Here is a 13,168-nt window from a genome sequence, read left to right as displayed (position 1 = left end):
TAGCAGTTTAACAGTTGATACAACTGACACACGTCTGTCACTATACAAAAGCAGCAACTGTCACAACTGACCTAGATACAGACTAATCAGCTTTTAATAGAACAACGAGATGTTGACCAGTATAACTCGGTTACTCAGGCAAAACAGTTTTCAAAACCGCGTTGTTTGTGTTCTCATTTCTTAATATCACATAATGGAATACAATTAAACAGGAGTTTAATAAACATCTAAAATTGAGTACATGTCAGGAAGAATAAATGTTCTTATATATGATCTTATCTCTAATTAGCCTACATATTTTTTTTATATAATATTGCCTACATATAAATCAATTTGACAAGGCAATTTAAGTGCAATTGTATGTAAGCTGTACATGTTTTAGTACAGTATGATTGAATGTTTTCGATTGTATTAAGATTTTACATGAATAATAGATTTTGATAAAGCGATAATAAGTTACAATTAATAAGATTTTCGATTTTCGAAGACAAGCAATCGTCTAGGCTACTTAACAAAAAGGCTTGCCCAACCTGCTTGTAAAAATCAACCGTTCTTGTTGATCAGCAGTACAGAATTCATGTGATTTGCAGTAAACGATTGAAGCAGATCGGATGTTATTCCTCATTTATATGCGCATTTTGGCTTGTCTTTGTTCTCGTATGTATTATTTAATTTCACCCTAAACCAACCCTAAACACCCTAAATGTCTGTAGAAGGTTACATTTTGTGCTGCACTCCAACTTTATTGAAATGTGGAATCATGCGACAGTGTATGAAGGACATTTATATTTTTCCTTGGGTAAGTTATTCATGAGGTCATGGTCGTTTAAAGAATATGGACTAGCCTATTTCATGTAAAACGAATGCGCTTGAATTCAGTGGATTTGAGAGAACTCAGTTTCTTGTTACTGGAATATTCACTGATGGACATCACCCATCCCTTTTCTCCCTTTTTTCTGGAGAAAGAAAAACGAACGATTCGCTTTGGGCAACATCTTAACGTTTGGATTATTTCAAGTCATGCTTTTTAATGACCGTGTCGTTGGTAAGGACGCAAATGAAAGGGAGATTATTGGCAATGTCAAGCAGGGTAATTGAATGTTCAGCTGCTCACATTTATTGGCGCAGAGCACGTCGAGTCATTTTACTGCCCCTCTCACTTTGCTTTCCAGTAGGCTATACTTTAGAATGCATTTGACCACAAGTTCTTTATATTTTCTATAGGACTCTTCACCATTCTCTCTCTGACTCTTTGCCATTGAGCAGCTCAGGCACTCCATGGCGTCTTTGTTCCAGCACCTTTCTGTAAACCGAGTTTGATTGAAACAAAAGAAAATGATGAAATGAGGGGAAAACATGGGTTATATTATATAATAACGCACAAGGCACCAATAAAAGACTGAGTTCTTTTAAAATATATTTTTTTAAATTTAAAAAGCACTAACTTTGTTTTATTTATTATATTATCTATACTACTTTTACCTTTGTCTAGTTCAGTCTGTTCACTCTTGGCCATACGAGGCCATGTCCGACGTCTCAACTGCTGTCCTTTAAATTCAGTGTACAACTTCGGTCACGACGTAATTCGGGCAAATCACACTCCACGTTTAGATTTTATTTATTTATTTTATTAGTATTTCCTGTACAAGCTCGTGTGTAGCGGGTCTGAATGTGCCCGCTGTGCCCTCTGCCCTGTAGAAAACCCGGCGCAGAAATAGCGGGATTAGCGGCTCTTTGAGGCACGGATTAGAGCCACTTTCCCAAGACGCCCATTCCCGGTGCCACGGCTCTTAAAGCGGAAGGACCGGAAACCAGACGGCTTCACAATGCAAAATAATTAAAGTATGAGTACACTTGGCTAGTGGAGAGATACGTTTAATTGAAAAAACCCATTAAAACCCCATTACACCATACACACGAGGCTTTTTCCCGTTAGGTGGATTTATAGAAGTCTGCATAGTAGCAACTAACATTTTTATTAGTGGAAACTACTTATTAAAACATATTTTACTTATAGGGTAGTTTTTGCACTACAAACTATACATTTTTTTTAATTAAATAATAATTATAATTTTAATAATACGGTTCAGTGGAAATATAAGGTGACTTTAAAGCTCTGTTCCCCAGAAGTCAAAAATCTTTACATTAAAACGAGTAAGAAAACTAAAATAAACATTTACCAATGAATAATTATTAATTTATAATTGAATTATTAAAAGCTAGGTAAAGAAAGTAATCGCCTTGTTTTTCTATAATTCGTTTAAATTAATCATCGACAAAAATATTCTGGGTGGAAGACAAATTATAATAGATTTTGAATAAATTGGCATTTAAAATATTCTTCACACATGCATGTGTGGACATTGCAAAAAAAAAAAAACTTTCCCCAGTTGCGAGCGCGCGCGCACTCACACACACGCACGCGCACTTATGCACACACATACACTCACAAACCGCGCGCTTGAACAGTTATTTATTTATTTTACATATTTCTTCAGTCAGAATAAATCACTTTTATTATTGAGTCAAATGTGAAATCGTTTATTAATGTTCTCTGCAATTGTGCGACCACATTACTACTCCAGACAGGTTTAAGATACGCGTTGGAAATCCTCTACAGTCGGTCAATAAAGATCAAAAGGAGATCCGTGGAAGGGAATACCCACTTTTTGGGTTTTTAACAAATTCAGCAGATTTGTCTTTTAAAAGGTTTGCTCAAATTAAATCCATAAGTGACTAATATAATATCGTAAATGTTTTGCTTCAAAGAAATAGAATGAAAAATCTATTAAAATCACAGCCGAGTTTTCGCGGTTGCGAGGGAGCTCACAAATTGCATACAGTTACAACAGATCACAGTTTCGAAGGCTAGCACAGATTAAAAAAAACACATGTACCATTTATATAAGACACACATTGATTGTCTCTTAAAAACTACATATTGATTCCTTATAAACACTTTTTCTTAAATAAAGTAGTGCATCCAGGTCGCCCTGGGGGCGTTCAGCACACGCACGCACACACACACACACACACACTCATTCTCTCTTCTGTTCACATTGTCCTGATGGAAGTGTCTCTCGTTTGGCCAACATGGACATAAGTCGGCGTGCTGTAAGAGGTTTCGGATGCAGAAGGCTGCGCGTTCCAGACACTTTACTTATAAACTGTATTCTTTTAACATGTTTGTCATCTCCTCTTTTCATGGGTAGGAATTTGTTCCATGGCTGTGAACTAACTTATTACAAGTTTGTTGGGGTTCTTTTTTCCTTAAATAACAGCTTGTGGTCATATCTTGTCTATGCGCTTTTATGTGACTCCTGGACCATTTACATAATTTACTTGTTATTTAGAAACAGCAGAGACTAGCTCGAGGCAGGCGCAGAGCAACTCATCCACCTCACGAAATTTAGGTCTGATTTCTGAAGGATGGCAGGTATGCAGTGCGTCTTGTCTAGTCTTTTAGATTTTTTTGTTTAGAAAAAAAAAAAACCCTGTTTGCTTTTCTCACAACACCTGAAACTTCCAGGAGGAAGTCTGATCTTTGTAATCCAAGCAGTCAGCGTTGAAGTTGAGCTTCCAAGAGGATGTTTGATCTTTGTAGTCCAGGCAGTCTGCAGCAGCGGAGTTGAAACCGAGGCCCGAGGCGCCGTAGCCCTGAGCGGACGGTTGGTTCAGGTGGCTGGTCACGGCGCTGGTGCTCATGGGGCTGAGAGTGGAGGCTGCTGGCGCCGACAGCTGGTGGTGCATGGGCGCCAGGTATGAGCCGCACTCCATGCCACCAAAGTAAGACGCTGAGCCCGCGTAGCCTTGGCCGTAACCGGATGTAGCCTGTGTGTAGGTCATCGGGTACGAGCGCTGCATGCACGACGACGACGAGGAGGTGGAGAGCACTTCCGACAACGGCGAGATGGACGCCGGGCTCCAAATGGACACGGGTGCTGCCGTGCTGGATATAGCGGGTACTGAGGTACTCGAGGGCGGCGTGAACTGACCGCTAGCGCCGCTCTCTGAGCTCGCCTCTCGCGCCGGGGAGCTCTTCTTCTTGGCCGGGCGCACTTTGTTCTGGCCACCGTTTTGCTGCTGCTGTTGTTGCTGTCGGCATTTTGCGCGCCGATTTTTGAACCAAACCTGGCATAAAGAAAGATGACCCTTAGAAACACAGTGTTTCAATAGTGGCTAATTTACTGTGCGTGTCATTAATAGCTTGAATTTTTCAGATTTAATATCACAATATTTCTACTTTCAAAATAATTTTATTTTTGGCTTAATGAACATAGACACTAGGAAATTATTCTATGATGTGCTGATTTCTATACTTAAATATATTTTAACGAAATATAGAATATGACAAATACGTTGTCACTACTGTTATAACTATATACTATATACTCTGTTATTTTGTGAAGAACAACTGACCTGCACACGGGACTCCGGCAGGTTGATTTTCAGGGCCACCTCCTCGCGCATGAAGATGTCTGGGTAGCGCGTTTTAGCGAACAGCGCCTCGAGCACGTCGAGCTGAGCCCGAGTGAACGTTGTTCTTTCCCGACGCTGCTTTCGAGGAGTAGCTGTTTCCAATAAAACACAAAATGTCCGCGATGTTGAAGGCACGCCAACATAAACTTTGGCAGTAACAAACAGGCCATCATTTATAGCTTATAGGGTCCTAAAAGCAAATTGGCAACACCGACTTGTTTAAATAGTTACATAAGTTTCATAACATCGCCTGAAGCATAATATTTGCTATATATGATAGAAAGAACCATACGATTTGTTATTCTATTGGATAAAGTGGATTGTCAAACCATATTATATATGTATAATTTATTTAAAAAAAAATATTTTGTTATTTGCTTCTATTTACATAGTTTATTCGATCACATATTACTTGTTAATATTACACATATTAAATCATTTTTAAGGTCTCAACAATTCGGAGTGATCAGCTGATGTTAGAATTTAGAAATTAGAAATTAGAATAATTTACAATAAAAAAAAATTGACTATGCATTAGCTACAGCGATGTTGTGAATATGAGCCTAAATAACTTAATCATAACTCCATACAAGTTGTAAAGCATTATAAAATAAAACATTACAAGGGGTAACTGGTATAAAGAAACGACTGTAACCGTTGCAGGAGGGAGAATATAGGCCGCATAGAGTATTGAAATCAAGCAGATCAACTTTATGGAAGTTAGAAAAATACCGACTTTTATATCTGACACTGCAAAGGCAGGTGAATCTTTGTAACTGACCTGGATATCCCACAGACGGATGCAGAAGGTCCATACCGGACGTGGTTAAACTTAGCCCGTTAACCGGGTAAGGCGGTTGCTTAAGATACGACATCATGCTAAAGATGGTCGCGGAGGTAAAGTTGGAGCAAATACTGAAGAAGGCTTCTTCTTTCGCACCTCTTTTGTCCCGAGGCTTCAGTAGAAGTGGATCCCAAATCCTGGTCCAAAATCACAGAGACAAGGATAGAAGTTCTGAAATAGACAAGGCGTAGTTAGTGAATGAACCCAGCGCTCCGACTGCAATCGGGACTTAACACAAAATAAAGCGCGTGCACGCCGCAGCTGCGCTCTTAAAGCCACTGTAGATCTCCAGCTGTCCTCATGAAGTGAGCAAGACTCATCTCAACACTCCCACACACCCCACCATCCCAACACACCCCACCATCCCTGCCCCCTTACCTATACTCCCCATCTATCCCCCCAAAAGTAACATCTAATTGCAACAAGTCCCGCGATGCACAAAACATAGTCGTGCTAATGTATACATGAGGCAAGAATGTCGATTTGCATAGGGACCAGGCTAATTGTCTTCGGCATAAGGGAATTGATTGGAGACCATTTGTGGCAACAAAGGCCGCTGTTGGACCGATAAATAAGGCCGATAACAAAAGCCCCCTAGCAAGAAGAACAAGTAACAATGAGGGAGAACCTCATTGCTCCCTCCTCAGCCATTAAATTACTGTATGCATTCATAATTAGGTGTTTTAGTGCTCCCTAGTATTCCTGTAAATCGAAATGTGATTGATTTGACTAGACTTACCTACCAGTGGTTAACGAGTCGTTAGTAAAATTTGTTCACAACTAACACCCAGTTCAGAGCCTCTGTAATTGGATTCGAGGTTTGAGATTATTTGAAGTGCTTTGGGGTTAGAAGGTGAAGAAGCCAGGCATTTTGCTATTATAAGCAATGGACCACATCAAAGGATAAAAAAACTTGTCTTAGAAATTAAACGTTCTCAAGTCTACCCAAAAGACAAATGTTTATTCGCGGTAATAGGGTACTTAAGGGATGCCTTGCATCATATAGGTCAATTCCCAATAAACGAAATCTGAACGGCAAAATTATAAAACTTTTCGTAATTGAATTCAATAATTTTCACATAAGTAATTTTATTTGGCATTTCTCATCTTGCCTAATTAGCAACAGTTATTTTAAAACGCGACCCCACCTGGAAGGCTTCCTAACTTATCCAGGAGTTTGAGTCTTTTTTTTTTTTTTTTAATCCAACGGTTTTCTCGCTCAATCTGTCACTTGCCTTGTCTACCAGTTGCACAGTCGCTCGATATTAATGAACTCATCCAAGAACTAATTATGATAAATATTTTTGTTGACAAATTAACGATATAATCCTGATGGCACGCGCTTCCCTAATTACTGGACGCTGAATCTCCGAACCTACAGTTGAACATTTGGCCACCTTGATTAATCTCTCTCTCTCTCTCTCTCTCTTAGCTCTATCATGCATACACAAGATTCACTCTTATTCCATATTTCATGCCAAAGTCTATATTGGTCCAAACACATAACATTATACACATTTATAACTTTACATAATTGAGATTAATTATGGTATATAGCCTACGTATATACATATTTGCATATTTACAACTGCAGTTAAATTCACGATTTTATCTAGGCCTGTCTCTTGCGTTGTTTATTATAGTCTATGCGTCACCGAATTAAATACTTTGCATTAAGCAAATGCATCGCATAGAATACAAAGCGCAGCGAACGGAAAGTTCCTATTCTTATCCCAAACGTCAATATGGAAAAGGTTTTGCTTTGACGTAGCTCTGTGTCTTTCACGCTTCTGTAATTATCGCCCTTTGTCTTCATTTTGCTTACTTCACACTGTGTCTTAAGCAGCCAAGAGAACAGATTTACACGTGGACTGAAACTATGTTTAAACACATTCTATTATTAAAGCATGACTGTCGAAAAACTACGATTAACATATAGCCAACGACTAACGGCCCCCCGAAGTTTGGGAACCAGTTAACATAAACAGGTGACAGAGAAAATATGCTCGCTTTCACCAAACAACCCGAAACCATAAAATAATCATATTGGTGGTAATAATAATAATAATAATAATAATAATAATAATAATAGTAGTAGTAGTAGTAGTAGTAGTAGTAGTAGCTTGACTAGTAGCTTAAAAGAAAAAAAAGAAAAAATTGACTACTTACTCTGCAAGCCTTCTGTTGGATGTAATCTGCAGAGTGTAAATTAGGTCCGATAATTCAGGCTACATCCAACTGTTACCTTAATATTTATGGTGATTTTTCCCCCTTTTAACCAAAACCGTCATCTAAACACGAGAATCCTGGAACTTAAAAGCTTCAGCTGCTCGACTTAAACGGACAGCAGACGAAATCGTTTAGGGAGATTAAAGTGCGTACGGTTATAATTGGCCGGTCTTCAGGCGGACTTGCCCGTGTGTGATTTGTACAGCGCGCTGGCCAATGGAGAGGCGGCTCTGGGACTCGCGGGCTGGACGCGGCTCCCCTCACCGGGCCCTTGGCAGCGAAACAAACGTCGCAGGCTACTTTTTGACGCGCAAACTCCTCAGCCAATCAGAGAACCTCATCACTGGACTGCGTTCGAGGGTCCAAATGTGCGTAACTTTCCATCTTAATAGTCCATATCTAACCTTACCGAGTTAACATGTTTTAGGTGCCTGTCATGTACACGAAACTTCATTGTATGTATGAGAAGCATGATGCCTGTCTCATGTATTTATGTGTTTATATTATGTGTTAGTGATTTAATGTGCGTGTTTGCGGGAATCACGCTCACGGGCGCACTTACACAGAAGCAAAGGTGACGACAAAGCGTGTACTCTTAATCTCACGAATAATTATCAATCCTGAGAGAGAGAGAAAAAAATCTAGTAGACTCAGCCCCTTATTATCCCAGAGACCGCGTAAAGACGGTACGGTGCAAAAGGAGAAAACGCAAACAGTGAATGCAGTCGCTTTTGCACATTTCTCTGCATTGTGTCGCTCAGTCAGAGGAATTTAAGGAGGTTTAATTGCCTAAAACAATCATCTCGTCCACATGACGGTCACACTGCAAGTGCTCAAGTTGATACATCGAAATGTAACAGATGACTGGAGATGGACTGCCCCTGGACTAGGGCCATGCTGGATAAACCTGAAAGCAGTAGGCAGGGATGAACTACAGGGGTATACGCAACACTTCTCTAAAGTAAAGAAAAAAACGTTGTGAGCATCTGGGACGATTTTTTTTGGAAGACAGACGATCATAACAGTTAGACCGTATACTCTTAAGAACTGCCAAAAAAACAGAGGATCTGACCAAAACACAACTGCGCAGGATTGTCTACAAACAGGTGAGGCTTATTAATCTCACGAGTACATTTCTGGAGGAATATTGACATACACACATTTAAATATCTTTTATCCTTTTACAGTAATGTAACGACAGTAACAGAGTAATAGAAAATAAGCTTTCACTCATCATTGGTCACAAGGATGCATGGATCTGAATGCATGGCACGTTACATGTAGGAACATTAATGCTCATCTTCTATTCATACTTACTTTAAACAGGTCAGTCCAAAACAAAATATGTAATTTTCTTGTGTCGATGTATAATAATAATAATAATAATAATAATAATAATAATAATAATAATAATACCAACAATAATAATAATTATTATTATGATATTATTATTATTATTATTATTATTATTATTATTATTAGTAGTAGTAGTAGTAGTAGTAGTAGAAGTAGTAGTAGTAGTATCTAGTTATATATATCAATATAAATACGCATCAAAATAATAAGAATGCTAGATTGTATTATTATTATTATTATTATTATTTTGTTGTTGTTGTTGTTGACAGTGTTTTTAATTTTTGTATAATAATGTATAAATGTTTACTACACTTGCACCTTGGAGTAATTCTCGATTGCATAAATAATCTTAACACATAGTTGTCATTTCAGGCATTTCAGAGACACTCAGAAAGCACTGCGTAAAGCATTGACCAAACTCTGTATTTGAACACGCCTAGCGATGCTGTCACTGAATAATCATGCACATGCTGCCAAACAGATTTTGCTTTTTCCATGCTGTCTGTTTCCCTCAGCAGAAGTAACTGAAGAAATATATTTTAAGGAAAACTTTTTCAAAGTGATTGCAAGAGCAGACGTACAAGTTCCCTGTACCTACAGCTGGCCAGGACATGGAAGACAAATTAGTTTTATAGCCACGACTGGGTTCAGATTGTCAGCAGAAAACCCTACTGACATTTTTGAAAAATCTTAAGAGGAACAAAAGAGGGACATCCGAACACCTTCGGAAAGTGAGATTATTCAACCTTTTTTTTTTTTTAGAAAGCAGAAACATTTAGGAATTTTATTTCAAACAATTATTAAATGTCTAACAAACGCTTATTAGCTAAACAATAAAGTATCTTCATAAATCTCCATATAAACTGCCACTAATTAATTAATAACATTAATAAAATTAAATGACACAAAAATATTTAATGAAAAAACTTGCACGATTTACTAAAACATTGCAAACGTTGCAAATAATAGTTAAATACTATTACTACTACTACTACTACTACTAAGAATAGTAAAACTACTACTACTAATAATAATAATAAAAAGAGTTGTACATGATTTTTTGCTGGATATACAGCATATAGAGAGCAGCTCTTTTGTGTGGGAATGATTCCAGTAGAGAAGAACAGTCGCTCCGCCTGACGAGGCAGCGACGCTCTTTAAAGCCGTTCAATTATTTATCAAGCGCTCAAACGCCCGGAGTCCGGAGGGGATTTTTGGATCCTTGAAGGACTTGTAATTTATTTAAGTAAAAAAGAGCAACTGCTACGAGCGGCATAAATAATGCAGAGGCGTTCCTTCTCATCAGCACCCTGTGTTTAGTTTTAGTCAATGTAATTATTTATATATTATGTACCGTTTTTAACTGATTAAACTATCCAAATAATTAATTATTCAAGTATATTATTTTTTTATTCAAATTAGTTATTATTATTATTATTATTATTATTATTATTAATACTAATACTACTACTACTACTACTACTACTACTACTAATAATAATAATAATACACTTAATAAACAATATATATTTAGCTAAATAATAAATAATTAGGCTCAGATTTTTAAATTTCATTTAAAGTTTGAAAAAAAGGAATTGGCTTGTGTTAAAAGTTATACATTTAAATGAAATTGCACTCGATTTTAAGAGGTGAGGCAAAACGAGATCCCCCTGGGTCGTCCTAAACATCTCATCTATTAATCCTCCCGGAATTGTATGATAGTAGGGTACCAATCTGAGATCATTAGAGACACTGACACCTCTAAAGCTTTTAATCTCTCTCTCTCTCTCTCTCTCTCTCTCTTTCTCTCTCTCTCTCTCTCTCTCTCTCTCACACACACACACACACACACACGCACACACACACACAGTGTAGATGCAAAAGTTTGGCAAATGGATTACCAAAAACAATAACAAAGAAATATTTCCCAAAATGCCTACTGTCGGGAATGAAAAAGAATTTACAGACTGAAAAAGAGCTCGTTTTTACACAGGCATGTAAACACAAACTCACTTCGCAAATCTAGCCAATACAGTACATTTTAAGAGAGGAATGTAAGGAAGCAGGAGTACTTAATGCCTGTTCATAAACCCGACTTTGGGATATTCTGGACTGAAAAGAAAGGAGATGATTATGATTATAATTAGATTATGAATATATCATACCTTCAATATAAGCGCAGGCCGAAGACGATTTTCAGGCTGCATCAGAAACAAAACACCAAATAAGTGTATGGTTGTGAGCAGCATGGTGTATGTGATATAAGGCAGAATGTGACCTGTTCACAAATCTAGTGCAGCTGCCAGAAAAAAAGTTACTGACAAACCCAGTAGCCTGAGTGAAAAACTAAAGTCAAAGACATGGACTCGAGTTTGCCGGCGGATTGATTGGAATAGAAAGATTGCCCCACACCACGTTATGTGACTGTAACCTTTAGAAGGCTAGTCTGATTGCCATACATTACACTCGCAGAGTTAGTTGAGCAGTTTTGAAAATAATGAGCTCTGGGACAACAATAGTGAATTTCCGGCCCGTGATCCCACTGCTGTAATCGAGTCCAACGCCACGCTGGTGATGGATTTCCCTGAATGTGATGCTGATGTTTCATTATTGTGACATGTTCAAATGGCATAGCAGAGAGAGACTGCTTTAATGAGCGGAGCACTTGAACGTGAAGGTGTATTTGCACAGAGTAATTAGTGTGAATAAAAGAGCCTGTTTGATCCTTATTGACATTCCTAATTTCCCCTGTGCCACGTGTTCCCGGTGTTGAACAACTTAAAACGGAGTTAAACGAGACGCTCCACGGTCTGAGGAAATCAGTGATGGGAGATCGGAGGGTGATGGAGGAAAAATGAGAAATGAATTATTTACACTGGCTAGAGAGAGAGAGAGAGAGAGAGAGAGAGAGATGTAAAAGTACATATAACATTATTTTGTTTTGTGTTTTAGTTGTAAATTGATGTAGTTTATGAAAACAATTATTTAAAAAAAAAATACTGTTTTTATAATGACTTAAATATTGATTCATTTTTATGTGACTTCTTACTGATCTGTGATCATATTTTGAAACTGTATATATGCAGGTTATTCATGAATCTTTGCTTATTTATGTATTTATACGGCAACAACCTAAATGATCATTCAGACTAACCAGGGACGTTTGCATCATATTACAACTTAATAATATCTCCAAACACAATATTATAATTAGTAATAACTCTAAACACAATATCATGATGCATAAAATGTTTTTTTTGCAGTCTTCATGGTATTTTTAATAAGAATACCTTTCTGCACATGGCCTGCAAAATATATATTATTTATAATTTGTATAATTTCTCTAGGTTAAATTTTGTTCAATAAAATAAAATAATTAAGTGGAAGCCTAATTTTCTCCCTGTCATTCATATGCAGCAGTTATTACTACAACAGCCTAATTGTTTGTCTGTTATTTGCGCCAAAGCCAAGTGACAAACAAATGGATGCAATTAAACACACTTTAACACTGTCAGCAGTGTAAGTAGGCAAACTATGCACAGTGGTAGAAAGATCAATGAGGTTTTCTTCAGTAATAATAATAATAATAATAATAATAATAATAATAATAATAATAATAGTTCCAGTATATACCTTCTGTATTTAACTGTTCCTGCCTTGTTTGTGTGTGTGTGTGTGTGTGTGTGTTCGAACCTGCCCTGCAGTGTGGAGCTCACCCTTTTCCCCAAGTTCAAAGGCACAGGAGCTCAGAGGGCTGGATTTGTTCAAGCATATTTGGTAAACCCCTGGATTTGAATTGTAGTGTGCAAGGCCAGAAGATCATGTTTAAAAAATATTATATTGTAAAATTTTGCGTGAAATCCCCATAATAAATTCACCAAGTGTGCACAAGAAATGGCTATTCATGTTTGTGGACATAAGTTTCTTTCTTTCTTATTTTTCTTGCTCTGATTTCCCTTAGAGGTACAGGTGTGTGGAGCACAGCAGGTATATGTGAAGAACAAAAACACCACATAAAAAATTTAGTAAATATTATTTCACGACTTAAAATTATTATAAAGATGTCTTTACTTTGACTGTTTTTAAATTTTTTTTAAGTTAATTCTGTTGACTACTGATGAGTAATATCATAACTTTTCTACTTAATTTAAGTTACATTCTTCTCAGCACCATGCCACAACATAATAAAGTAAGCTTTATATTCAGAAATGTATTTATATTATTACTGCTCATAACTCTATTTGTGACTCTCAAAAGAAG

At 37.3% G+C, this 13,168-nt stretch overlaps 1 protein-coding gene and 1 long non-coding RNA gene across 2 annotated transcripts; one reads left to right on the top strand and one right to left on the bottom strand.

Annotated features, from left to right (window-relative positions):
- Positions 1–2,498: 2,498 nt before the first annotated feature.
- On the bottom strand, positions 2,499–7,647 carry otx2b (orthodenticle homeobox 2b). Its single transcript, XM_053509590.1, has 4 exons — positions 7,493–7,647; positions 5,261–5,494; positions 4,420–4,571; positions 2,499–4,131 (listed from the first exon to the last, which is right to left on the bottom strand). Exons 2-4 carry the CDS (start codon positions 5,355–5,357, stop codon positions 3,508–3,510), a joined length of 873 nt encoding a protein of 290 aa, XP_053365565.1. The 5' UTR covers positions 5,358–5,494; positions 7,493–7,647; the 3' UTR covers positions 2,499–3,507.
- A 342-nt stretch (positions 7,648–7,989) lies between these two features.
- LOC128535592 (uncharacterized) lies at positions 7,990–12,791 on the top strand. Its single transcript, XR_008361855.1, has 4 exons — positions 7,990–8,658; positions 8,740–8,878; positions 9,427–9,639; positions 12,613–12,791. It is a non-coding gene; the product is annotated as an uncharacterized LOC128535592 (long non-coding RNA).
- The last annotated feature ends 377 nt before the right edge of the window (positions 12,792–13,168 follow it).

The sequence above is a fragment of the Clarias gariepinus genome, chromosome 13, assembly GCF_024256425.1.
Source record: "Clarias gariepinus isolate MV-2021 ecotype Netherlands chromosome 13, CGAR_prim_01v2, whole genome shotgun sequence".
NCBI lineage: Eukaryota > Metazoa > Chordata > Actinopteri > Siluriformes > Clariidae > Clarias > Clarias gariepinus.
This window is presented reverse-complemented; position numbering and strand designations above follow the sequence as displayed.

What these genes read in the sequence shown, in the direction of transcription:
- otx2b (XM_053509590.1), bottom strand. Translation starts at nt 5,357, where the DNA reads ATGATGTCGTATCTTAAGCAACCGCCTTACCCGGTTAACGGGCTAAGT. An exon ending in TCCGTCTGTGGGATATCCAG is followed by an intron (nt 4,572 to 5,260) that starts GTCAGTTACAAA and finishes TATTGGAAACAG; the next exon opens with CTACTCCTCGAAAGCAGCGT. An exon ending in TGCCGGAGTCCCGTGTGCAG is followed by an intron (nt 4,132 to 4,419) that starts GTCAGTTGTTCT and finishes TCTTTATGCCAG; the next exon opens with GTTTGGTTCAAAAATCGGCG.